General features: G+C 48.2%; 2 protein-coding genes across 7 annotated transcripts in view; both read right to left on the bottom strand.

The window, feature by feature from the left end:
- ZNF251 (zinc finger protein 251) overlaps positions 1–11,638 on the bottom strand; it is a 36,257-nt gene extending 24,619 nt beyond the window's left edge. The window contains exons 1-4 of one of the 4 annotated variants that reach the window (XM_058443828.1): positions 11,502–11,638; positions 10,803–10,910; positions 10,324–10,453; positions 9,815–9,928 (exon numbers count right to left, since the gene is read on the bottom strand). In XM_058443828.1, the coding sequence (XP_058299811.1) occupies positions 9,815–9,928; positions 10,324–10,453; positions 10,803–10,835 (277 nt within the window). In that variant the 5' untranslated portion in view covers positions 10,836–10,910; positions 11,502–11,638. Of the gene's footprint in view, positions 1–9,814; positions 9,929–10,323; positions 10,454–10,802 lie in introns of all 4 variants that reach the window. The other 3 variants (XM_058443829.1, XM_032760841.2, XM_032760844.2) reach the window with 3 other exon arrangements.
- Positions 11,639–12,902: 1,264 nt separating this feature from the next.
- The window catches only part of ZNF34 (zinc finger protein 34), a 32,649-nt gene continuing 19,257 nt past the window's right edge, over positions 12,903–26,294 (bottom strand). For 2 of the 3 annotated variants that reach the window (XM_058443836.1, XM_032760865.2), the window contains one exon: positions 25,699–25,745. In XM_058443836.1, coding sequence (XP_058299819.1) covers positions 25,706–25,745 — 40 coding nt within the window. In that variant the 3' untranslated portion in view covers positions 25,699–25,705. Of the gene's footprint in view, positions 15,660–24,428; positions 24,559–25,698; positions 25,746–26,294 lie in introns of those variants that run through there. The other variant, XR_009214804.1, reaches the window with a different exon arrangement.

The raw sequence follows: 26,294 nt of genomic DNA on the forward strand, positions 1-26,294 counted from the left end.
AGTTAGTGTTTTAAGCACCCAGCTTGTGGTTTTAAGTCTGAGCAAAATAAGGCACATTTTAAGTTAATTTTTTCTGAAGGGTGTCTAGATTCTTTTTTTTTGGCACGTGGATGTTCAGTTATTCCAGCACCATTTCTTGAAAAGATTATCCTTTCTACACTGAGGTGTGTTTGTTCCCTTGTCAAAGATCAGTTGCATATGTTTATGCAGGTTTATATCTGGGCTCTCTGTTCTATTTCATTGATCTATTTTTTCTTTTTTTGACCAATACCACACTGCCTTGATTACTGTGGCTTTAAAGTACTGAAATTGGGTACTATGGGTCTTCCAACCTTGCTCTTCTCTTTCAATATTGAGTTGACTATTCTGGGTCTTTTACCTCTGATAAACATTAGAATCAGTTTGCTAATATCCACAAAAGAACCTGCTGAGTTTTTTTCGTTTTTTAGAGACAAGGTCTTGCTCTGTCAGTCAGGCTGGAATACAGTGGCATGATCGTAACTTACTGAAACTTCAAACTCCTAGGCTCAAGCAGTCCTCCCACCTCAGCCTCCCAAACAGCTGGGAATATAGGCACATGCCACCAGATCTAGCTAACAAAAAAATTTTTTTTGTAGATATGGGGTCTCACTATGTTGCCTAGGCTGGTCTTAAACTCCTGGGCTCAAGCGATCCTCCTGCCTTGGCTTCCCAAAGTGCTGGATTATAGGCATAAACCACCACACCTAGCCCCTGAGACTGTGATTGAGATTATGTTGAATCTATAAATCAAGCTGAGGACTGACATCGTGATAATACCGAGTTTTCCTCATGAACACAGACTATCTCTTCATTTATTTAGTTCTTCTTTGATATATTTTTATCAGTCTTGTATTTTTCCTCATAGATTTTGTATATATTTTGTTAGACTTACACCTAAGTATTTTACCTTTGGTGGTGCTAATGTAAATAATGTGTTTTTAACTTCAAATTCCACTTCTTCCTTGCCAGTATAAAGGAAAATGATTGATATTTGCATATTAACCTTGTATCCTGCAACCTTGCTACAATTACTTAGTTTCTAGGAGTCTTTTTGCTGACTCAGATTTTCCACACAGATGATCGTCATTTGTAAACGGTTTTATCTCTTCCTTCCCAATATGTATACCTTTTACTTCCTTTTTTGTCTTACTGCATTAACTGGGACTTCTAGTACAATGCAGCAGTGGTGAGAGGGGACATCCATGCCTTTTCCTAATCTTAGTGGGAAAGCTTTAAGTTTTTTTTTTAACCATTAAGTATGATGTTAGCTGCAGATTTTCTGTAGATGCTCTTTACAGCTTGAGGAAGTTCCTCTCTATTCCTAGTTTGTTGAATTTGTAATCATGAATCGAGGTTGGATTTTGTCAAATGCTTTCTCTGCATCTACTGATATGACCATGTGATCTTTCTTCAGCCTGTTGATGTGGTTATCACATTACATTAATTTATTTCCTAATGTTGGACCAGCCTGGTAAACCTGGGACAAATCCCACTTGGTCACGATATATAATTCTTTTTATACACTGTTGGATTTGATTTGCTAATATTTTGTTGGGATTTTTGCATTTATGTTCATAAGAGGTGTTTGTCTGTAGTTTCCTTTTCTTGTAAGGTCTGTTTGGTGCTTGCATTTGGGTGGGTAACGCTGACCTCATATAATGAGTTAGGAAGTATTCCCTCTGTTTTTATTTTCTGGAAGAGACTATAGAGAACTGTTATAATTTCTTCCTTAAATGTTTGGTAGAAGTCGTAAGTGAACCTGTCTGAGCCCAGTGGATTCTATTTTAGAAGATTATTGTTGATTTGACCATTTAACAGACATGGCCCTATTCAGATTGTCTATTTCTTCCCATGTTTGGGATTTTGTCCTTCAAGGAATTGGTTCATTTATCAAATTTGGGCACAGAGTTGTTCATCATTTTTATTACCCTTTAAAAGTCTGTGGGACATCTCTGTAGTGATGTTCCCTCTTTCATTTCTGATATTAGTATTCTGTGTCCTCTCTCTTCTTTGTCTTAGTCTGGCTAAAGGTTTACTGATTTTGTTGTTTTTTCAAACCATCTTCTGGTTTTGTTGATTTTCTCTATTGATTTCCTGTTTTCCATTTCATTGATTTCTGCTTGAATTATTTCTTTTCTTCTGCTTACTTTGGATTTAATTTGCTCTTCTTTTTCTAGTTTCCTAGAGTGAAAGCTTACATTATGATTTTAGATCTTTCCCATTTTCTAATACATGCAGTCAATGCTGTAAATTTCCCTCTAAGCAGTGCATTCACAGCATTCCACAAATTTTGGTTAAGTTTTATTTTCATTTTCACTTAATTCAAAATATTCTAAAATTTCTCGAGATATCTTCTTTGACTCGTGTTATTTGGAAGTGTGTTGTTTATTTGCCAAGTACTTTAGGATCTTCCAGCTATCTTTCTAGTTTCATTTCTAGTTTCATGTCACTGTGGTCTGAGAATAGACATTCTATGTTTTCTATTCTTTCAGTATATTAAAGTGTGTTTTGCGGCCCAGAATGTGGTCTATCTTAGTGAATGTTTCATATGAGCTTGGCAGGAATGTGCATTCTGCTATTGTTGGATGAAGCAGTCTACAGATGTAAATTATTCCCAGCTGACTGATGTGATGGTGCTGTTAAATTCAACTACATCCTGCTGGATCTGTCCATTTATGATAGAGGGCGCTGGATCTCCAACTGTAGACAGTGAATTCATCTATTTCCCCTTGTAGTTCTATCAGTTTTTGCATCACATATTTTTTTGTTGTTGTTGTTTTTTGAGACGGAGTCTCGCTCTATTGCCCAGGCTGGAGTGCGATGGCGCGATCTCGGCTCACTGCAACCTCCACCTCCCGAGTTCAAGCAATTCTCCTGCCTCAGCCTCCCGAGTAGCTGGGATTACAGGCATGAGCCACCACGCCCAGCTAATTTTGCATTTTTAGTAGAGATGGGGTTTCTCCATGTTGGTCAGGCTGGTTTTGAACTCCTGACCTCAGGTGATCCACCCGCCTTGGCCTCCCAAAGTGCTGGGATTACAGGCGTGAGCCACTGCGTCCAGCTGGTTTTGTTGTTTTTAGAGATAGGGTCTCACTCAGTTGCCCAGCCTGGCGTGCAGTGATGTGATCATAGCTCACTGCAGCTTCAACCTCCCACGCTCAAGTGATCTGCCTGTCTTGGCCTTCCAGAGTGCTGGGATTACAGGCATGGCTACCACACTTGACAACCTCACTTTTTTTTTTTTTTTTTGAGATGGAGTCTCACTCTGTCACCCAGGCTGCAGTGCAATGGTGCAATCTTGGCTCACTACAACCTCCACCTCCCAGGTTCAAGCAATTCTCCTGCCTTAGTCTCTTGAGTAGCTGGGATTACAGGTGCACTCCACCATGCCTGGCTAATTGTTGTGTTTTTAGTAGAGATGGGGTTTCATAATGTTGGCCAGGCTAATCTTGAATTCCTGACATCAAGTGATCTGCCCGCCTCGGCCTCCCAGTACTAGGATTACAGGTGTTAGCCACCGTGCCTGGCCAGCCTCACATATTTTGATGCTGTTGTTAGGCCCAGACACCTCAAGAACTGTTATGTTTTCCTGGTGAATCAACCCCTTTATCATCATGTAATGCCCTTCTTTACCCCAATAACGTTCCTTTCTCTGAAGTCTGCTGCTGTGTCTAAAGTAGTAAGATATTTCTGCTTTCTTTGGATTACTATCTTTCTCCATCCCTTTACTTTAATATATATGTGTTTTTATGTTTAAAGTGGGCTTCTTTTCTTTTTTTTGTTCATGGCAAGATCTTGTCGTGAGACAGCAGGTTTCTTTTTTCTTTGCAATGGGGTCTTGCTCTGTTGCCCAGGCTGGAGAGCAGCGGTGCAATCACAGTGCACTACGACCTCAACCTCCTGGGCTCAAGCGATCCTACCACATCAGCCTCTTGAGTAGCTGAGACTTATAGGTACACAACACCACACCAAGCTAATCTTTTTAACTTTTTGATGAGATGAGTTCTCACTATGTTGTTCAGGCTGGCCTCAAACTCCCAGGCTCAAGGGATCCTCCCATCTCGGCCTCCCAAAGTGCTGGAATTACAGGAGCCATCACTCCTGGCTGAAGTAGGTTCCTTATAGAAAACACAGTTGGGGCCAGGCACTGTGGCCTGTAATACCAGTGCTTTAGGAGGCCAAAGCAGGAGGACTGCTTGAGGCTCAAGAGTTTGAGACCAACCTGGGCAAAATAGTGAGACCTGATCTCTACAAAAATAAAAAAAGAGCTGGATGAGGTGACATGCACCTGTAGTCCCAGCTGCCCGGGAGGCTGACATGGGAGGATCGCTTGAGCTAGGGGGTCAAGGCTGCCATGAGTCATGATCAAGCTACTGCACTCTAGTCTGAGTAACAGACTAAAAAAATAAATAAATAACTTTTTTAAAAGGGGATTATTGGCTGGGTATGGTGGCTCATGCCTGTAATCCCAGCACTTTGGGAGGCCAAGGTGGGTGGATGTCTTGAGACCAGGAGGTCGAGACCAGCCTGGGCAATATGGTGAAACCCTGTCTCTACAAAACACAAAAATTAGCCAGGTGTGGTAGTACATGCCTGTAGTCCCAGCTACTCAGGAGGCTACGGTGGGAGGATCACCTGAGTCTGGGAGGTCAAAGCTTTCAATAGACTGGGACAGCGCCACTGCACTCCACCCTGGGGGACAGAGTGAGACCCTGTCTCGAAAAAATAAAAAAAAAATTTAATGTGATTATTGATGTTGCTGAATTAACATCTACCACATTTGTTACCATTTTCTACTTTTTGCCCTTGTTCTTCATTCCTATTTCTGTTTTCCATACTTTTTCTACCTTTTGTGGGTTTACCTGAGCATTCTATTATATGTAATTCCATTTTGTATCCTTTTTTAGCGTATCAACCATACTTAACTTTTTAAATCGGTTTGCAACCTGCATTTCTAGCTAATACAAGTCCACTTTCAAATAACAATCTCTTGGAAGCCCTGTGCCATCTACTGATGAGCCTATCAAAGGCACTCTTCCTTTCTGTTACGGTGTTTTTGGTCTCTAGCATTTAAAAAATCCTTAAAATTTCTTTTTCTTTTCTTTTCTCTTTTTTTTTTTTTTTAAGAAAGACGATCTCGCTATGCTGCCTAGGCTGGCCTTGAACTCCTGGGCTCAAGCAATCCTGCTACACTATGAGGAGTTGCAAATACAGGTATGTGCCACCACATCCAGCTTCTTAAAATTTTAATCTCTCTGCTTACATTATCAATCTGTTTTTGCATACTGTCTACTTTTTCCATTAAAGCCCTTAGCGTGTTAATCATAGTTTTAAAAAAATTCCTGGTCTGATTACTCCAACACTCCTGCCACGACTGACTCTGGTTCTAATGCTTGTTCAGTCTCTTCACACTGCATTTCCTGCCTTTTAGTATGCTTTGTAATTTTCTGTTGATAGGTAGACATGATATACTGGGTAAAAGGAATTGCAGTAAATAGGGCTTTCATCATGTTTTCAGGTGTTGGGGTGGGAAAGTGTTCTATGATACTATGAGTAGAGCTCAGTCTTGCTGAGCTTGTGTCCCTGGACTGTGAACTTCCCAAGTGCTTTTCAGTTTCCCCCACACGCCATTAGGTGGGACAGAATATCCAGAAGTAGCTAGTGTTAGGTATTTCCCTTCCCCCAGGTGGGTTAAGTTCTGATAAAAACACCAGCAGGTTAGGCCCTGGTAAAATTGTTTCTCCTGAGGGCAGGTCTTGTTAAGAACAGAATGGTGTATTCCAAAGTGGTCCCTTTTCACTTCCTCCTGCCAGAAGCGCAAGGAGATTTTTCTCTGATATTCACTGTCAGTACCTAATAGACCTCCTAGAGGTAAAACTCACAAAAGCATTGGGGTCCTCCCATGACCGGGTCCCCCTGGAGCTTTTTTTGAGAGTTGTCCACACTGAGCCTCTAGCAATTTGCCAATTACATTTTAGGCTTACCCATCTGGCCACTGGTTCCCTGGGAGATTATTGCTCACAAGATGTGGTAGTGATTCTTTGTATCTGCCTGTTTATCTCTCCAAATTTTTTTTTTTTTTTAGACAGAGTCTCGCTCTGTCACTCAGGCTGGAGTGCAGTGGCGCAATCTTGGCTCACTGCAACTTTCACCTCCTGAGTTCCAGCGATTCTCCTGCCTCAGCCTCCCGAGTAGCTGGGATTACAGGAACCCACCACCACACCCAGCTAATTTTGTGTTTTTAATAGAGACAGGGTTTCACCATGTTGGTCAGGCTGGTCTTGAACTCCTGGCTTCAACTGATCCACCTGCCTCGGCCTCCCAAAGTGCTGGGATTACAGGTGTGAGCTACCGCATCTGGCCATACCTCTCCAATTTTGAGAGCAGTGATTTGTCCTCTGACCTCATACCTCTCTGATGGAGCTTTGTTGATTTTTCAGTTTGTTCAGCTTTTTACCTGTTAGGACACAGTGATGACTTCTAAGCTCCTTACATGTCAGAACAGCTAAAATACTATTTTTTTGGCCTTTTTCCTTTTAATTTTTTATAAACCACATAACTGTTTAAAACTGAAATTATAACATTGTCTTTCTGAGTTTAAAATGTATGTAGATGTATTACACATAACAACTATAACAGTAAGGATGGGAGGGATGGTTACAAGATTTCTGGATTTATGTGAAGTAGTACATAAATGAACTGTAAGTAAACTGTGGAAACTTATGTATACTGTAAACCTTAGGAAAATCACTGTAAAAAATAATGCAAAAAGATTACATAAAAAGCAAATAATAAAATTTAAATGGAGTTCTAAAAAGTATTCAAATAACCCAAATAAAGGCCGGAAAGAGGAATTTAAAAAACAGAAGAGGTAAGTGTAAATAAAAAATAAAATATTATGCACAAGTGCATTCCTGAACCATATAAACAATTACATTAAACATTAACAGACTAAACACTACAATTAAAAGACAAAGATTGTTAGGATGAAGAAACAAATCCCAATTGCATGATATCTGCAAGAGATTCACTTTAAGTGTAAAGACACAGGTTGAAATTAAATGGATGAAAAAAGATATACTATGCTAACAGTATAAGAAGGATGGAGTTGCTACATTAATATTAGATAAAATATATTTCAAAACAAAATGTATTACCAGAGACAAACAGGAATTCTCTTATCTCTCATAATGATAGTCATAAGTGAAATAAGTCTTATAATACAGCTTCAAGATACATGAAGCCAACATTACAAAAATTAAAGAGAAGAAAAGACAATTCCACAATCATACTTCTGTATTTCAGCAACTGAAAGAATAACTAGACAAAAAAGAAAAAAAATCAGCAAGGATACAGAAGACCTGAACAATACCATCAACCACCTTGACTTAACTGATATTTAACCCCCAAATGGCAGAATACACATTCTTTTTCAGTGCACATGGTGTTTGTACTGGGAGAGACCACATTTGGGGTCATAAAACAAGAAACAACAAATATGAAAGGAATGAAATAATACAGAGTATGTTCTCTGACCACAATGGAATTAAATGACAATAACAATAAGATAACTAGGAAAACACCAACTATCTGGAAATTAATGCATGTCCAAATAATCATTGGGTCAAAGAAGTCACAAGAAAAACTAGATAACATTTTGAACTAAATGTTAATGAAAATACAACATATTAAAATTTTGTGAGATGCACCTAAAGCTGCACTTTGAGAAAACGATATAATTTTACAATAATCTTAGCTCTTACATGTAGAAACCAAAGGCTTTATTCAACCAATTTTGAATGTGCACAAATATGGGGTATATTTTTCACGAGCCTTTCTGAATAAACTAGAAGACAAGCTCCAGCCAACCAAGAGACGGGGAAATTTTTGGTAAAAGGACCAGAGGTAAACAATTATTAATAACATACTTAACTGCAGATATAAGACAGTAACAAAGCTGTGGATATGAGTGGTAAAGTGTTGTATGTTCTGACAGAGTAGAAACAATATAATCAACAAAAATTGGGAAAGGAATGAGGAGGAAAAGGGAGAAAAGTAGAACAAGCTTGTTGACTGTCTCAGTAGCTGGGAGTCAAAGATAATACTTAGAGCTGACATATCAAGTAGTAGATGTATATTCAATAGAACAAAGGTGAACATTAAAAAGAGCCACTGGTCAGGTGCAGTGGCTCACGCCTGTAATCTCAGCACTTTGGGAGGTCGACATGGAACACTTGATCTCAAGAATTTAAGACCAGTTTGGGCAACGTGGTGAAACCCTGTCTCAGCCGGGCGCGGTGGCTCACGCTTGTAATCCCAGCACTTTGGGAGGCCGAGGCGGGCGGATCACGAGGTCAGGAGATCGAGACCACGGTGAAACCCCGTCTCTACTAAAAATACAAAAAATTAGCCGGGCGTGGTGGCGGGCGCCTGTAGTCCCAGCTACTCGGAGAGGCTGAGGCAGGAGAATGGCATGAACCCAGGAGGCGGAGCTTGCAGTGAGCCGAGATCGCGCCACCGCACTCCAGCCTGGGTGACAGAGCAAGACTCCGTCTCAAAAAAAAAAAAAAAAAGAAACCCTGTCTCAACAAAAATAAAAAAAAAACTAGCCAGGTATGGTGACATGTGCCTGTAGCCCTAGCTACTTGGGAAGCTGAGGTGGGAGGATTGCCTGAGCCTGGTAGGTGGAGGTTGCAGTGAGCCGAGATCGTACTACAGCACTCCAGCTTGGGTAATAAGAGTAAGACTCTTTCTCAAAAACAAAAACAAAGACAAAAAAAAAGACTACTGACTGGCCGGGCGCGGAGGCTCACACCTGTAATCCCAGCACTTTGGGAGGCTGAGGTGGGCAGATCACGAGGTCAAGAGATCGAGACCATCCTGGCCAACATGGTGAAACCCCGACTCTACTAAAAATACAAAAATTAGCTGGGCGTGGTGGCGGGCGCCTGTAGTCCCAGCTACTCGGGAAGCTGAGGCAGGAGAATCGCTTGAACCAGGGAGGCGGAGGTTACAGTGAGCCGAGATCGTGCCACTGCACTCCAGCCTGGTGACAGAGTGAGACTCCGCCTCAAAAAAAAAAAAAAAAAAAAAAAAGCCGGGCGCGGTGGCTCACGCTTGTAATCTCAGCACTTTGGGAGGCTGAGGCGGGCGGATCACAAGTTCAGGAGATCGAGACCACGGTGAAACCCCGTCTCTACTAAAAACACAAAAAAATTAGCCGGCTGTGGTGGCGGGCGCCTGTAGTCCCAGCTACTCGGAGAGGCTGAGGCAGGAGAATAGCGTGAACCCAGGAGGCGGACCTTGCAGTGAGCCGAGATCGTGCCACTGCACTCCAGCCTGGGCAACACAGCAAGACTCCATCTCACAAAAAAAAAAAAACAAAAAAAAAACAAAAAAAAACAACAAGACTACTACTGACTAAAGCTGGCAAATGAAGGAGAGAATGGGGTGAAGAATAAAAAGGACATGGTAGGAAACCAATATCTATCGTCAAAAGGAAATAAGTGTATTATATAAAGAAGGGAATGAAGCTGTTATCAAGGTCAATCACCAAAACAAAAATATGATCAGAAGTAGTATATATATTTTTTAAAGCAAACCAACAGACAAGCAAAATAAAACTTCTAAAGCATGTGCACATGCTCACATTTGTAGAGGGGGCTGTATCTGTGAGACTGCCCCTGGAGGAGGCCATTAACATGAACACCATGCCCCAGCTGTCCCTCACTTGGAGCCTCTTAAGGCAGGATTGGGAGGCTGTTCCCAGGATTAGCATCCCATCCATTCTCACCTTTCTGGCAGCTTTTCAAGATATCTGGTTCCTCAGCTCCCAGAAGATTCAGGACCCAAAGTTCCTTCCCCTGCTCCAGCTGGGAGATCAACTCCGGCTTAGGGACAGGGAATCCTGTTGAGGATGAGGACACTGGTGAGCTGGCATGGCCCACTGGGCCTTCCAGGCCAGGTGTGGAGAGATGGGCCCTGTGTGCACGTGTGTACGCCTGCATGTGTGTTGGTCAGGGGGCCCGTGGGCTGAGACTAAGTACTGAAAGAGAATCCACTCATTAGCTCTCCTGCCACTGGAGGGACACCAGTGGGGCCACTGACAACAGGGAGTGAAGTCCCTAGAACTGGGGAACAAGGCAGGCTTTTCCCATGGGAAACGTTCCTTCTGTAGAGATCAGACTGATACCTGGGGACAAGGGGCAGGACCCTCTTCTTTGGGATCCAAAGAGCCAAAGCAGCCTCCCAAGCTCCTTAGAGGCCCCCACTGCGAACCAGGCCAAGTGCAGAGAGCCTTACCCAGAGAGGCCACGTTCCCATAGTTCTCCAGCATCACATCTCTGTAGAGCGCCCGCTGCTGGGGGCCCAGCTGCTGCCCCTCCGCCTGAGAGAAGTACACAGCCACATCCTGGAAGGTCAGCGGCATCTCCTGCAACAAAACATCGCCGCTGCCCGGGCCATGCCTACTGGGCAGCAGCCTGCACTAAAAGGGCCCTGACCTGGTGGGGCCCCATTACCCAGGGCCCTGCTGTGGTCAGTATGAACTGTGCATCAGCAGGTCCCTGATGGGGCAGCTGAGAGCGATGAGGACCCAGCTGAGCTCAGAGCCCCTCTCCCTGCGGGAGGGCCAGTCTACATCCCAGAACCCTTTCCTCACGGTGGCTATGAGTCCCTGGCTGGCCTTACCAGTTGCCGGGCTCGCGGCTCCAGAGGAGAGTAGCTTCTGACTGGGATGGGGATGGAGATGAAGAGGTGGGCAGGAAGGAGGTTTAACTCACCTGGTGCCCTGGAAGCTGGAGTGTGGCTGCCATTCTGTGCGCATGGGCTGCTGTGGTTTCCAAGAGAAGATAGGAGACTGCCCTGGCCTGAAGTCTCCCCCAACTTACCTTCAGTGGGGAGAACTCAGGCTCAGCCCCATTCAACCAGGGGTGTGGAAGGATGGCCAGGAGGCAGAAGCTGATTGCTGGTGCGGCCTCTTGGGTCGTGGGAGGCAGGTCACTATGCAGCATGGGCCGACGTGCCCTACTGCTCAGTGACTCCTGAAATCCCAGAACGGCCGGAGCCAGAGCCGGGGGGGATCCAGGGACGCCCGGCTAAGGGGTGAAAACTGGCAGTTCCCGTGGTCCAGACCTGTTGAAGGCCCTGGAAATGGGGTGCAGGGCCGTTCTACCTGCCTGGGCCAACCTGGGGCAAAGAGCCACGTGAGGGTGCAGCCTCACCAGGGCTGAGGACGTGAGAGGGAGGCCGCGGGGATGCTGCCGAAGGCCCCAGGCTCCGGGGAGAGGCCGGAAGCCAGCTGTGGTCCTCAGTCCAGCCTCCTAGGGCCGCGCCGCGGTGGCCTCCTCCCGGCCTCTGCAGCCCGTCGGCGGCTCCCGCGGCACCCAGAACAGGCCCCTCCTGGACTGGCCGCCGCCTCCCCGCGCCCTCCCCGCCTGCCTGCCCGCTTGGCGCTCCTTCCTGGTCCGACACTGCCCCACCTGCTCGCTCGGCCCGGGGCAGCCACCGAGGAAGCGCCGAGGAGCTGCGCAGTCGCACCGAGCCCGGAGCGGACCCGCCCACAGAACCGGGTCCTAAGCCAGGGAGGGGGGCGGGCCCAGGATGAAGAGGGCGGGCCCAGGATGAAGAGGGCGGGCCGGGCCGAGCTGCGCACACGCAGGCTTCCCCGCCCCCTGCGGGGCCTCAGCGCGTCTCGGAGAGCGCCGGGAACCGGAAACCAGCCGCGGTTCCGCCCGGATTCTTCCGGGGCCGCTCTGGGATGACGGGAGGCCCGCGCCGTCTATGGTCGGGGGGCGAGAGCCCATGGCAGCGGAGCGGAGGGTCTGAGGCGGTGATGCTGCGCGACCGGGCCGCGCCCCCCTCGCCCCGACCCTAAACCCTCACCCGAACCCTAACCCCGCTGGGCTCCCGGCTCCCCCGTCGGTCACCACACATCCTGTGTCCCGATTCACCATAACCACCAGAAAGTCGCTTATGAAGATGTTACAATTATTGGGGCTCAGAACACAACGCGCCAAAATGAAGGCCTGGGAGGCAGTTTCCCTCTGACCTTCCCAGCCCTCCAGTCTTAGTTCTGTTCTCCCGCGACGCTGCTCACAGAGTGAATCCCTTTTCCCCAGGGCGGGTCCCAGAGAGCAGGCCCCCAAAGCGAGCCACAAAACCTAAAAACATGACTCTGATGTTCCCCCCGCCTTTCTGTGTGAAAACTGGCGGTAAACGCCGGGCGTGGTGGCGGGCCCCTGTAGTCCCAGCTACTCCGGAGGCTGAGGCGGGAGAATCGCTTGAACCCGGCAGGCGGAGCTTGCAGTGAGCCGAGATGGCGCCACTGCACTCCAGCCTGGGCGACAGAGCGAGACTCCGTCTCAAAAATAAATAAATAAATAAGTTTGCTTTTTCTCCAAAAATCTGCCTTTTATGAGTTGGTTTTCAGTGAACCTTCAGAGGGCAAAGAGGAACTTTCTTTCCCCTTGGCCCCTACACAATAAAGCATGGTTTAAAAAATAGCCCTTGATAAAGGTGAGGAGACCAGCTTAGGAGCAGGAGGAGAAGGAAAGGAAAGCCAAGCCATCTTGTCACCCCGCATATAGTGTAGGCCCCGGACGCTCCGTTAGAATCAAGGCACAAATTTTATACCTGAACTTGAGGTAATCAACGAGGATGGAGAATGTCTAGAAGTCTGAAGCACCATGCAAAGTCACACATGATTAAGAAGATGCCTTACATGATTAATATCAGTGCTGGGGAAATTGTGGAGAATTACACACTGCTATGCTTGCAGGGGCGTGTTTAGTACAATGTTGAAAATGAATTAAGCTGTACATAAAGAGCCTTAAACACTTCAATTAATCTAGGAATCTATCCTATGGAAATAACAAAAGTTACAAAGAGAAGGGTGCCCGTCCCAGAGTTTGTTGTGTGTGTGGTTTTTTTTTTAAATAATGGGGAGAATTTGGAAAATACCTAGTTATTCACAGAAGGGGAAATGGAAGATAATTATGCTTTTTGCATCACAGAAGTAGATAAATCTGTTGTCTTCTGTACACTCAATTGAACATTATGCAGCCATTATGTGTGGTATTTGAAAAAATTTATTGGCAGAGGGTAATGCTTATGAAATAGAATGTGAAAAATATAATACAAAATTATATTTATGATACGATCTCAATTGTATATATGGGTGTTTAAGTTCACAAATTTAAGAAGGTTTCCAGATATAGGGACCTAGGTTGGTTTGTTCACTGCTCAGCCACCAGCCTGGAACATAGTAAGTACTCTATAAATACTTGGGAAGTGCTTGAAAAACGTATATAAAAAGCTGAAAATAAATACATCATACTAGTTGTAAGACTGCAGAATATTTGATTTCCTCTTTTTCTTTTTCACATCTCCTACAGGGGGCGTGTAATCACTCTGTGACTGGTGGGGGCAGGCTCTCCTAATGGATATTTCCTATTTACAGGGCTACCAACTGCCAAGCATCCAAGCAGTCCCTAGGCAGCAATCCAGCAGCTGACAGGGTTACCAGCGTCACTGCCACAGATGCTAGGCTGGTTTGCCATATTTACGTGGATTTGGTCAGCAATGAGTACAAAGGATATAGATTGTTTCTTTCTTTCTGTCTTTTTCGAGGCGGAGTTTCACTCTTGTTGCCCACGCTGGAGCGCAATGCTGAGATCTTGGCTCACTGCAACCTCCACCTCCCAGGTACAAGTGATTCTCCTGTCTCAGCCTCCCAAGTAGCTCGGATTACAGGCATGTATGACCATGTCCAGCTAATTTTTTTTTATTTCGTAGAGACGGGGTTTCACCATGTTAGTCAGGCTGGTGGCAAACTCCTGACCTCAAGTGATCCACCCGCGTCGGCCTCCCAAAGTGCTAGGATTATAGGCGTCTGCCACTGTGCCCCGCCTAGATTGTTTATTTCTTACTCAAACAGCTACAGCATGATCAGCAGCCTGTGTCCCTAAACACACAAGATGACAGCAAACCATAGGGGCCAGATGACAGAAAGCACAGATGGTGGCCACGGTGTTGCTGAGGCACCAGCTCCACACTGCAGCCAGGCAGTGGTGTGTCCGCAGCTGTACCCCAAGGAGAGGCAAAGGGAGCATCCCAGACGCAGCCAGCCAGGGGCCCAGGGGCACTGGTGTCACTGTTGTTTCTTACACGGTTGCTTGTCTCCCTTAGTTTCAGGAGGAGCCTCCAAGCATTCTGCCAAACTCAGTTCACATGGTGATGGACCTTGCCACACAGCTATGTGAAGATGTCCAGGGTCCTCAGGACCCACAGCAGAGCTGTTCCCTACTCCACCGACCTCCCTGTTTCTAAAACCAGTGGGCTTTATTTTTTCCTTTGAGACAAGGTCTCTCTCTGTCACCCAGGCTGGAGTGCAGTGGCACAATCTCGGTTCACTGCAACCTTCACCTCCCCGGGCTCAAGCAATCCTCCCACCTCAGCCTCAGCCTCATGAGTAGCTGGGATCACAGATGCGTGCCACCACATCTGGCTAATTTTTTGTATTTTTTTGGTAGAGACAGGGTCTTGCTCTGTTGCCCAGGCTGGTCTCAAACTCCTGACCTCAAGTAATCCACCTGCTTCGGCCTCCCAAAGTGCTGGGATTACAGGTGTGAGCCACAGTGCCTGGCCACCAGTGGGCATTTTTTAGTTTTCCTTTACTTGACCCCTCAGCAATATTTGACACCATGAACTGTCCATCCTTCTTGGAACACTCGATTTCCTTATCATCAATAATACCACCCTTCCTTCATTTTCTGCCAACCACTCTCAATCTCCTTTGCTACTTTCTCTTCTAGTCAGTGTCTGCCCTGGGCATTCTCCTTACTTTATTCTACATTTTCCTCTAAGAGAGCTTACCTTGTCTCATTTCTTCAACTGCTACTTACATGTAAATTATCCCACTTAAAAAAATTCCATCTCAGACCTTTCTTCTGTGTTCAAACCTTTAGAAATACATACTCAGCATATTTACCCATTGGCTGGGCGTGGTGGCTCACACCTATAATCCCAGCACTTTGGGAGGCCGAGGTGAGCGGATCAACTGAGGTCAGGAGTTTGAGACTAGCCTGGCCAACGTGGTGAAATTCCATCTCTACTAAAACTACAAAAAATTAGCCGGGAGTGGTGGTGCACGCTTGTAATCCCAGCTACTCGGGAGGCTGAGGCAGGAGAATCGCTTGAACCCGGGAGGTGGAGGTTGCAATGAGCCGAGATCATACCACTGCACTCCAGCCTGGGCGACAGAGTGAGAATCCATCAACAACAACAACAACAAATATTTAACTGGGCCTAACATCCACAGCAAGCAGTGCCAGAGAGGGCAATCGGACTGGGGGCCAGGGCAGGCCCTTGTTCTCACTCCTCACATTCATGACAAATATACCTGTGTCTTGGGAAATTCTGCGGAGGAAAATTCAGACCCTTCCTTCCACTGTACCCTCTCAGGAGGAGTGGTGGGAAGAGAGTGACTTCATCAGGAATCGTTACCCTGGGGGACGGATGGCAATCCATCTGTATCTTCCTCCGGCTGCATGAGGTACATTCAGTACTTGCATCACCAGTTTCCACGTACAAAAACACCAAAATTCAGGCAGCCTGGCCAACATAGTGAGAACCCATTTCTAAAAATAAAAAATAATAATAATAAAGCTGATTAGGGACCATGATTTTGCATCTGCAGCCACAAGCGCCTACTAACTGTCGTGAGAAACTGACCCTCCCAGTCATATGTAGAGGCCTCCTGCCATGGCAAAGAGCAGACCCCAGTGCATTCCGTCTGATCCCAGGAAGATTGGAAGGACAAAGAAGCTGGAGGGGCGTGAGCTACCTTGTTGCGGGAAGTCAGGGACCCCAAACGGAGGGACCGGCTGAAGCCATGGCAGAAGAACGTGGATTGTGAAGATTTTATGGACATTTATTAGTTCCCCAAATTAGTACTTTTATAATTTCTTACGCCTGTCTTTACTGCAATCTCTGAACATAAATTGTGAAGATTTCATGGACACTTATCACTTCCCCAGTCAATACCCTTGTGATTTCCTATGCCTGTCTTTACTTTAATCTCTTAATCCTGTCAGCCGAGAAGGATGTGTGTCGCCTCAGGACCCTGTAATAATTGCATTAACTGCACAAATTGTACAGCATGTGTGTTTGAGCAATATGAAATGTGGGCACCTTGAAAAAAGAACAGGATAACAGCAATTGCTCAGGGAACAAGAGAGATAACCTTAAACTCTGACCACTGGTGAGCCGGGCAGAACAGAGCCATATTTCTCTTCTTTCAAAAGCAAATGGGAGAAATATCACTGAATTCTTTTTCTCAGCATGGAACAACCCTGGGAAAGAGAATACGCACCTGGAGATATAGGCTTATAAACAGCCCCCCCAGGTATGCCCGTCTCTTATGGTCAAAACCGCAGAGATGAAATAGACCCCAGTCTCCCATAGCGCCCCCAGGCTTATTAGGAAGAGGAAATTCCCACCTAATAAATTTTGGTCAGACCGGTTGCTCTCAAAACCCTGTCTCCTGATAAGATGTTATCAATGACAGTGGTGACCGAAACTTCATCAGCAATTTTAATTTCGCCTCCATCCTGTGGTCCTGTGATCTCGCCCTGCCTCCACTTGCCTTGTGAGATTCTATTACCCTGTTAAGTACTTGATGTCTGTGACCCACACCTATTCGCACGCCCCCTCCCCTTTGAAAATCTCTAATAAAGGCGCTGGGTTTTGCGCCTCGTGGGGCATCAAGGAACCTACCGACGTGTGATATCTGCCCCGGACGCCCAGCTTTAAAATTTCTCTCTTTTTTAGTCTGTCCCTTTATTTCTCAAGCCGGCCGATGCTTAGGGAAAATAGAAAAGAACCTACGTAAATATCGGGGCAGATTCCCCGACACTACCTGTTACAGGTCCCTTCTCCACACGCAGGTACTTCACTCTTACTGCTCTGCAGAGAATGAGTCGGAGGAGCAGAAGCCAGATGCTCCCTTAAAACAGCTTTCTAGGTTTCCCTGGTCCTGAGAGTGTTGTAGGAAAACAATTCTGGCAGCAGCACGGAGAGCAGGCTGGGGCTCTCTGAGACTCTCCCCTGGCTGGATGTGGGGAAGGAGGCCACTAAGGCTGTGGCCATGCCAGCGCAGTCCCTTACGCCTGGAGGAGGGTGAGCTGTGGGATGGCAAACCTCTCCAACTCAGGCTTCTCTAAGCCCTCCTCCCAACTAGGCCTCAACCTTGGTCTTTAAGGACTGCAGACTCTCAACATAAATGGTTTTGTCCACACATCGGATGCAGGCGAACCCCACCATCAGGGCTCGGCCTGGGAGGGTTCTTGGCTTTGCACAGGAAGGAATTCAAGAGTGAGCTGACAGAGTAAAGTGAAAGCAAAGCACATTTATCAGAGCAACAGAGTATAGGAAAATGCCTGCTCTGTAGACAGAGCAGGGCTACCCCACAGGCAGGGCAGCACTGGCGGACGGCTGGCTAGCAGTCTTCATAGCTACTCCTGCGTTATATGTGATATGTTTTGGATCTGTGTCCCCACCCAAATCTCATGCTGAAATTGAATCCCCAATGCTGGCGGTGGGCCTGGTGGGAGGGGACTGGATGACAGTGGTGGATTTCCCCCTTAATGCTGTTCTCCTGAGAGTGATTGAGGTCTTGAGAGCTGGTCATTTAAAGGTGTGTGGCACCTCTACCCCCTCTCTTCTCTCTTCCTCCTGCTTCCCCATGTAAAGTGCTGGCTCCCCCTTCGCCTTCTGCCAAGAAGCAGGTTCCGCCGTGCTTCCTGTACAGTCTGCAGAACCATGGCCAATTAAACCTCTTTCTTTATAAATTACCCAGTCTTGGGTATTTCTTTTTTTTTTTTTTTTTTTTTTTTGAGACAGAGTCTTGCTCTGTCACCCAGGCTGGAGTGCAGTGGCCCGATCTCGGCTCACTGCAAGCTCCGCCTCCCGGGTTCACGCCATTCTCCTGCCTCAGCCTCTCCGAGTAGCTGGGACTACAGGCGCCCGCCACCACGCCCGGCTAATTTTTTGTATTTTTAGTAGAGAGGGGGTTTCACTGTGGTCTCGATCTCCTGACCTCGTGATCCGCCCGCCTCGGCCTCCCAAAGTGCTGGGATTATAAGCGTGAGCCACCGCGCCCGGCCAGGATATTTCTTTATAGCAGTGTGAGAATGGACTAATGCAATAAGCTAAAGAAGGGGTGGGTTGGCCGGGCGCAGTGGCTCACACCTGTTATCCCAGCACTTTGGGAGGCCGAGGCAGGAAGATCACAGGGTCAGGAGATCGAGACCATCCTGGCCAACACGGTGAAACCTGTCTCTACTAAAAATACAGAAATTAGCCGGGCATAGTGACACGTGCCTGTAATCCCAGCTACTCAGGAGGCTGAGGCAGGAGAATCACTTGAACCTGGGAGGTGCAGGTTGCAGTGAACCGAGATCGTGCCACTGCACTCCAGCTTGGGCAACAGAGTGAGACTCCGTTTCCAAAAAAAAAAAGAAAAAAAAAAAAGAAGGGGCGGGTTATTCACAAGCTTTCTAGAAAAGGAGTGGGCAGTTCCCTGAACGGAGGAACCCTCTCTTTTAAGCCGTATAGGGGAAACTTGTGGCACTGTGATGGCATCTGTAAACGGTCACGTGCTAGCGGGCATGTCTTATGCTAATGTATTAATTACAATTCGCATGTAATGAGCAGTGAGGGCAACTAGGGCTGTTCCTATCCCCATCTTGGTCCTGGCTGGGTGTGGCCAGCTTCTGCACTGCATCCTGCCTGGATCAGCCAGGTCGAGACTGCTGCTGGGAAAACAAGTCCCATGGGGAGCTCACTTCACATCCCGCACTGAGACACACACAAACCCTGGGGCGGCCTCCAGCCCTCAGGCTGGCCCGGAGTGACCACTTCACATCCCGCACTGAGACGCACACAAACCCTGGGACGGCCTGTAGCCCTCAGGCTGGCCCGGAGTGACCACAGCCACTTTAGAATTTGTGCCACAGGCAGTTTAATGCCACCAAAAGAATTTTGTTCCAACCAAGCCCGGAGGACAGGGGAAGCGAAAAGGCCTGGTCAGTGGACGAGCCACAGGTCACAGCTGGACTCTCTTGGTTTGTCTGTCCCTCACAGTTCCCGCTGGACTCTCTTGGTCCGTCTGTCCCCTAGTCCCTGCTGTTTTGGATGTCTGCCCATTGCCACAGCCCAGAAACTGGGAAACTCAGCTGTGCCCTCAAAGGCTGGACATCAGGTGAGCTGTCCATCCTTCCAGTGAGTGCCTTCTACTCTGCCTGGAGCTTCTCTACCCAGCAAATGCCTCTAGGGCTTAAAAGAGCCTCCTTGTCCATTCAGCAAGTATGTATTGGGCACCACCTGTGCGCCAGGCCGTGTGCAGGAACTGGGGCTTCCCCTTCGTGGAGTGCACAGTCTGCTGGGCTGGAGAGATACGAATACTAAACAAGACACGGCAGAAAAAGGGGAGCCGAGTGCCCCAGGAGCACACGACATCAGCCAGCCTGATCTATGGGGTCAGGGAGGCCATTCTGAGGCCACAGCCAGGTAGAGACTGGCTTAGGCCATGGAACTGCGTGGCAGAGGCCCCACGTCACAGGACAGTGTGGCACGTCAGGAAAAGCCTGAGGCTAAGCGGGGGAGGAAGAGGCACAGGTGAGACTAGAGATGGGGCCAAACTTTGGGGGACGCTGTGAGCCTGCACTTCATTCCAGGATCACAGGACACCGCTAAGGGGTTCTCACAGGGGCTGTGTTGTTTTTTTTACATTCTCTGGCTGCTCTATGGGGGTGTTGAAGCCCCTGATGGGAAATGTTAGGGACCTGTGTTAGCATGGCTCCTGCGGGGGTAAGGAGGAGAAGGAACAGGAACCCCCAGTTTGGGTGGCAGACGGGACATAGCGAGAGCGAGAAAAGTCAACAGTGGAGCCAGAGGTGTGGGCTGGGCCCAGGTGGCCGTCATGGCCACCACACCAGAAAACAAGCAACAAGTGGGGAAATGTTTGCAAATAGATACAGGCCTCACCCAAATCAATGAAATAAGACAAATCAAAAACTTTCCGGAACGAGCGCGGTGGCTCACGCCTGTAATCCCAGCACTTTGGGAGGCCGAGGCAGGTGGATCACGAGGTCAGGAGTTCAAGACCAGCCTGGCCAACATGGTGAAACCCCATCTCTACCAAAAATACAAAAAAATTAGCTGGACGTGGTGGTGGGCGCCCGTAATCCCAGCTACTCGGGAGGCTGAGGCAGGAGAATTGCTTGAACTGGGACCCGGGAGGCAGAGGTTGCAGTGAGCTGAGATCACACCACTGCACTCCAGCTACAGAGTGAGATTCTGTCTAAAAAAAAAAATTCCAATAGAAAAAATGGACAAAAGCAGGGACGAGTTGAAAGCCACATGGCCAGGAAACACCTGACAGCAACAAATGTGCAGATGTGGGGAACTGGTGCGAGTCTTCAGAGCCAGCGGAAATGGTAAGTGGAGGAACTATTTTAGCAGAAAAATACGTATCTTCCCTGCGAACCAGAATCCCACGTGTACACATCCAGAGAGTTCCCTGTGTGGGTTCACGAGGAGACGCACTCAAGGGATGTCCTAGCAATGACAACCTGGAATGGCCTGAATGAGAGCAGGGGAGGGGCCACCCAGGACAAAGCTGCAGGGACAAGGACCACTCATCCTCTATCGCAACTCGCAGGCTCAGGAAGAAGGGTCTCCCCCGTCTACTGGAGTTCTTGACACTGGAATTTGGGGCTTGTCACAGGCCTATTCAGAAAGGGGTCTGGTCCTGAGAAATAATAGGGTATTGGAGGCTCGTGGCCATAACGTTGTCTGTAGTTCCAAAGCCGGAAGAGGCAGCCCACAAGCAGACAGGGCGCCGTTTCTCCTGTGTAGGTGGAGACTGGGCATAGTGGCTCACATTTGTAGTTCCAGCACTTTGGGAGGCCAAGGCAGGAGGATCGCTTGAGCTGAGCCCAGGAGTTTCAGACCAGACTGGGCAACATACTTTACTGGACATTTTGAGGACATTGGGAAAATTTGAACATGGACTGGCTATTAAATGAGATTACAGAATTACTGTTAATTTTCTTAGGCGTGGTTATGTGCAGTGATGGTCTCATTCTTGAGAAGAGGGCTGCGACATTTGGGGAGATGTGTTACCAACTGCAAATTACTTCCAAATGGTTCAGCCAGAAATACAACATGTAGAGGGCATTTCGGAGAACAGGACAACAGCGCAGCAGCTGCTGAATTCAGGTGGATGTGGAAGGCGTGTTTTGTTTTTTTGTTTTTTTGAGATGGAGTCTCGCTCTGTCACCCAGGCTGGAGTGCACTGGTACGATCTTGGCTCACTGCAACCTCCGCCTCCCAGGTTTAAGCGATTCTCCTGCCTCAGCCTCCCAAGTAGCTGGGATTACAGGCGCATGCCACCACGCCCAGCTAAGTTTTGTATCTTTCATACAGATGGGGTTTCACCATCTTGGCCAGGCTGGTCTTGATCTCCTGACCTCATGATCCACCCTCCTTAGCCTCCGAAAGCGCTGGGATTACAGGTGTGAGCCACCGCGCCTGGTCGGAGGTAGTTTTTAATATTCTCTATGTTGAAAGTTTTTTGTAATGGAAAGTTGGAAGCGAAACAAGATAGGAAGCAAGGTGAACGCTGCAGAGGTCGACTGCGTCAGACGGACCAGAAGGCTGACTGCAGGCGGGCAAGGGCTATGCGGTGACGGTAGTGGTTTGATACCTGACATTCCAGTAGAATGCACAACAGCCTTTACTGAAAGGGCAGGAAGTCCCAAGGCTTCCTCTAGAAAGAACACATTCCTGTTCCACTGGCCCTTCACCCGTGAGCTGGGGTGGGAGCTTCTGGGTATAGTGGGTTGCTCCAAGGCCTCTTCCCAAGTTCCAGGTTTACACAGGAGGCCTCATGGCCACCTGTCCCATCACCAGGGCCTAAAACCTGGTTGCTCTTCCTGTGGTTTGGGGAATTGTGGGCCTGAGTGATGTGGTTCTTCTGTCGAAGCTGGGGGACTGAACCACCCTGACTTGGGTGGTGCAGTCAGGGAACACCAGATTTGTTTCTTCTGGCTGGGGCTTGGAGAAGCAAAAGGTGAGTACAGAAGATTAGCAATAAAACCATACTGTGGCCGGGTGCAGTGGCTCATGCCTGTAATCCCAGCACTTTGGGAAGCTGAGGCAGGTGAATCATGAAGTCGGGAGATCGAGACCATCCTGGCTAACATGGTGAAACCCCATCTCTACGAAAATACAAGTAATTAGCCGGGCATGGTGGCGTGTGCCCGTAATCCCAGCTACTTGGGGAGGCTGAGGCAGGGGAGTCGCTTGAACCCGGGAGGCGGGGGTTGCAGTGAGCCAAGATCGTACCACTGCACGCCAGCCTAGCAATAGAGCAAGACTCCGTCTCAAAAAAAAAAAAACCAAAAAACAAAAAACCGAAAAAACCATAACTGTATTTATTTGCCTCTAGTAATTTTTATCACTCTGCTTGATCCCAGTTACATTTCTGAGGGTAGTAAATTCCATGTATTTTTTTCCATAAAAGTATTTTTATCTTGTCTTAAATTGATCTCTAGCAGTGCCTTTTTTCCCCACACCCACGTATTATTTCAGGGGTCAGTGACATTTGACGATGTGGCTGCATATTTCACAAGGAGGGAACAGATGCATCTAGCTCTTCACCAAAAGGCGGCTGGAGAACTGTGGAACTTGACCTGGCTGGGTAGGCTCTGCCCTCTCCCCTGCCCCCCTCCGGGCTCTCTGAGTACTTCACTTGTTGAGAGTGATGGCAATTCCACATCCTTTCTAGACCTAGAAACTAGACCCTTTCTCCAGGTGAGAGACCGGAGCTCCACAGGGAGGAAAGAGGCTGGGCCTGAGGTAGCCCCTCTCTCCAAGTTCCCTATAGATGTTGCTCCATGGAATTCCACTCATGCCTGGCAGGACTTTCTGTCTCCCCAGCATGATTTGGTATAGTCCTGATGAACCTGAATTTCTTTTTTTTTTTTTTTTTTTTTTGAGACGGAGTCTTGCTCTGTCACCCAGGCTGGAGTGCAGTGGCGCAATCTCGGCTCACTGCAAGCTCCGCCCCCCGGGTTCACGCCATTCTCCTGCCTCAGCCTCTCCGAGTAGCTGGGACTACAGGCGCCTGCCACCACGCCCGGCTAATTTTTTTGTATTTTTAGTAGAGACGGGGTTTCACCATGGTCTCGATCTCCTGACCTCGTGATCCGCCCGCCTCGGCCTCCCAAAGTGCTGGGATTACAAGCGTGAGCCATCGCGCCCGGCCAAACCTGAATTTTTTTTTTTCGAGACAGGATTTCACCCTGTCGTCCAGGCTGGAGTACAGTGGCACAATCATGGCTCACTGCAGCCTCAACCTCCCAGGCTCAAGTGACGCTCCCACCTCTGCTTCCCATGTAGCTGGTACTACAGGCACGAGCCACCACGCCTGGCTAATTTTTGGGTTCTTTGTAGAGACAGGGTCTCACTCTGTTGCCCAGGCTGGTCTCGAATCCTGCGCTGAAGTGATCCTCCTGCCTCAGCCTCCCAAAGTGCTAGGATTACAGGCATGAGCCACTGCACTCAGCCAGAGTCCGAACCTTACAGGCATAAGCCACTGCACCCAGCCAGAGTCTGAACGTTACAGGCATGAGCCACTGCACCCAGCCAGAGTCTGAACCTTACAGGCATGAGCATTGCACCCAGCCAGAGTCTGAACGTTACAGGCATGAGCCACTGCACCCAGCCAGTCTGAACGTTACAGGCATGAGCGTTGCACCCAGCCAGAGTCTGAACCTTACAGGCATGAGCCACTGCACCCAGCCAGAGTCTGAACCTTACAGGCATGAGCATTGCACCCAGCCAGAGTCTGAACCTTACAGGCATGAGCCACTGCACCCAGCCAGTCTGAACCTTACAGGCATGAGCGTTGCACCCAGCCAGAGTCTGAACCTTACAGGCATGAGCCACTGCACTCAGCCAGAGTCTGAACATTACAGGCATGAGCGTTGCACCCAGCCAGTCTGAACCTTACAGGCATGAGCCACTGCACCCAGCCAGAGTCTGAACCTTACAGGCATGAGCATTGCACCCAGCCAGAGTCTGAACCTTACAGGCATGAGCCACTGCACCCAGCCAGTCTGAACCTTACAGGCATGAGCGTTGCACCCAGCCAGAGTCTGAACCTTACAGGCATGAGCCACTGCACTCAGCCAGAGTCTGAACCTTTTAATCACCTTGCACTCTTTTCTCCCTTTCCCCTTCTTTCTACCTCAGCCGTGACTCACCCCCATCCCTCCCCACCCTGGACATAGTTTTATCTTTAGAGCCCCTACCTATTCCACCATCCTGGGCCTTCCTACCTGGTCCAGCTGAATCTCTCTGCCTGCTCTCTGCAGACCATAGGCTTTGGTTCTCAGCAGAAATGGACGTGTTGTGTTTCCTTCTCCGCCAGCAGAATTTCCAGGCCTCAAACCTGACCTGATCTTCTAGCTGGAGAGAGAAGAAGAGCCATGGCTGCCAGATGTTCCAGAGACTGAAAATACAGACACAGAGATGCTCCTTCCCAGGTGAGAAGAGGGAAGCCAGCTCTGGAGAAGGCATTAGTGGGATACATTAGGAGGAGACATAACTTGAAAAAACAGAGCCAGGCAGCTGCGCGCGGTGGCTCACGCCTGTAATCCCAGCACTTTGGGAGGCCGAGGTGGGCGGATCACAAAGTCAGGAGATCAAGACCATCCTGGCTAACACGGTGAAACCCCATCTCTACTAAAAATACAAAAAACTGGCCGGGCGTGGTGGCTCACGCTTGTAATCCCAGCACTTTGGGAGGCTGAGGCGGGCGGATCACGAGGTCAGGAGATCGAGACCACGGTGAAACCCCGTCTCTACTAAAAAGACAAAAAATTAGCCGGGCGTGGTGGCGGGCGCCTGTAGTCCCAGCTACTCAGAGAGGCTGAGGCAGGAGAATGGCGTGAACCCGGGAGGCGGAGCTTGCAGTGAGCCGAGATTGCGCCACTGCACTCCAGCCTGGGCGACACAGCGAGACTCCGTCTCAAAAAAACAAAAAAAAAAACCAAAAAAACAGAGCCAGGCTGGGCGCGGTGGCTCACACCTATAATCCCAGCACTTTGGGAGGCCAAGGCGGGTGCATCACTCGAGGTCAGGAGTTCGAGACCAGCCTGGCCAACATGGCAAAACCCTGCCTCTACTAAAAATACAAAAATTAGCCGGGTGTGGTGGCAGGTGTTCGAAGTCCCATTTACTCATGAAGCTGAGACAGGAGAATTGTTTGAACCCGGTAGGCGGAGGTTGCAGTGAGCTGAGATCACACCACTGTACTCCAGCCTGGGTGACAGGGAGAGACTCTGTCTCAAAAAAAAAAAAAAAAAGGCCAGGTGCGGTGGCTCATGCCTTTAATCCTAGCACTTTGAGAGGCCAAGGTGGGCAGATCACTCGAGGTCAGGAGTTCAAGACCAGCCTGGCCAACATGTGAAACCCGTCTCTGCTAAAAGTACCAAAAAAACCCCCCCAAAAATTAGCTGGGCATGGTGGCGCAGGCCTGTAATCCCAGCTACCCAGGAGGCTGAGGTAGGAGAATCACTTGAACCCGGGAGGAGGAAGTTGCAGTGAGCCGAGATCACACCACTACAGTCCAGCCTGGGTGACAGAGAGAGACTCTGCATCCAAAAAAAGAGAAAGAAAGAAAGAAAGAAATTAAGGGAAACAATTCCATTCACAAGAGCATTAAAATGAGCCGGGCGCGGTGGCTCAAGCCTGTAATCCCAGCACTTTGGGAGGCTGAGGCGGGCGGATCACGAGGTCAGGAGATCGAGACCATCCTGGCTAACACGGTGAAACCCCGTCTCTACTAAAAACACAAAAAATTAGCTGGGCGTGTTGGCGGGCGCCTGTATTCCCAGCTACTTGGGAGGCTGAGGCAGGAGAATGGCGTGAACCCAGGAGGTGGAGGTTGCAGTGAGCCGAGATCGCGCCACTGCACTCCAGCCTGGGGGACAGAGAAAGACTCTGTCTCAAAAAAAAAAAAAAAAAAGCATTAAAATGAATAAAACATTCAGGAATAAATCTAATCAAGAGGCAAAAGCCTCATAAACTGAAAAACTACAAAAGACCACTGAAAGAAGTTAAAGAACATATAAATGGAAATACACTCGCTGTTCATGGATGGGAAGACTTCTTTTTTTTTTTTTTTTTTTTTTTTTTTTTTT

Source organism: Hylobates moloch, unplaced genomic scaffold (genome assembly GCF_009828535.3).
Source record: "Hylobates moloch isolate HMO894 unplaced genomic scaffold, HMol_V3 SCAFFOLD_9, whole genome shotgun sequence".
Taxonomy (NCBI): domain Eukaryota; kingdom Metazoa; phylum Chordata; class Mammalia; order Primates; family Hylobatidae; genus Hylobates; species Hylobates moloch.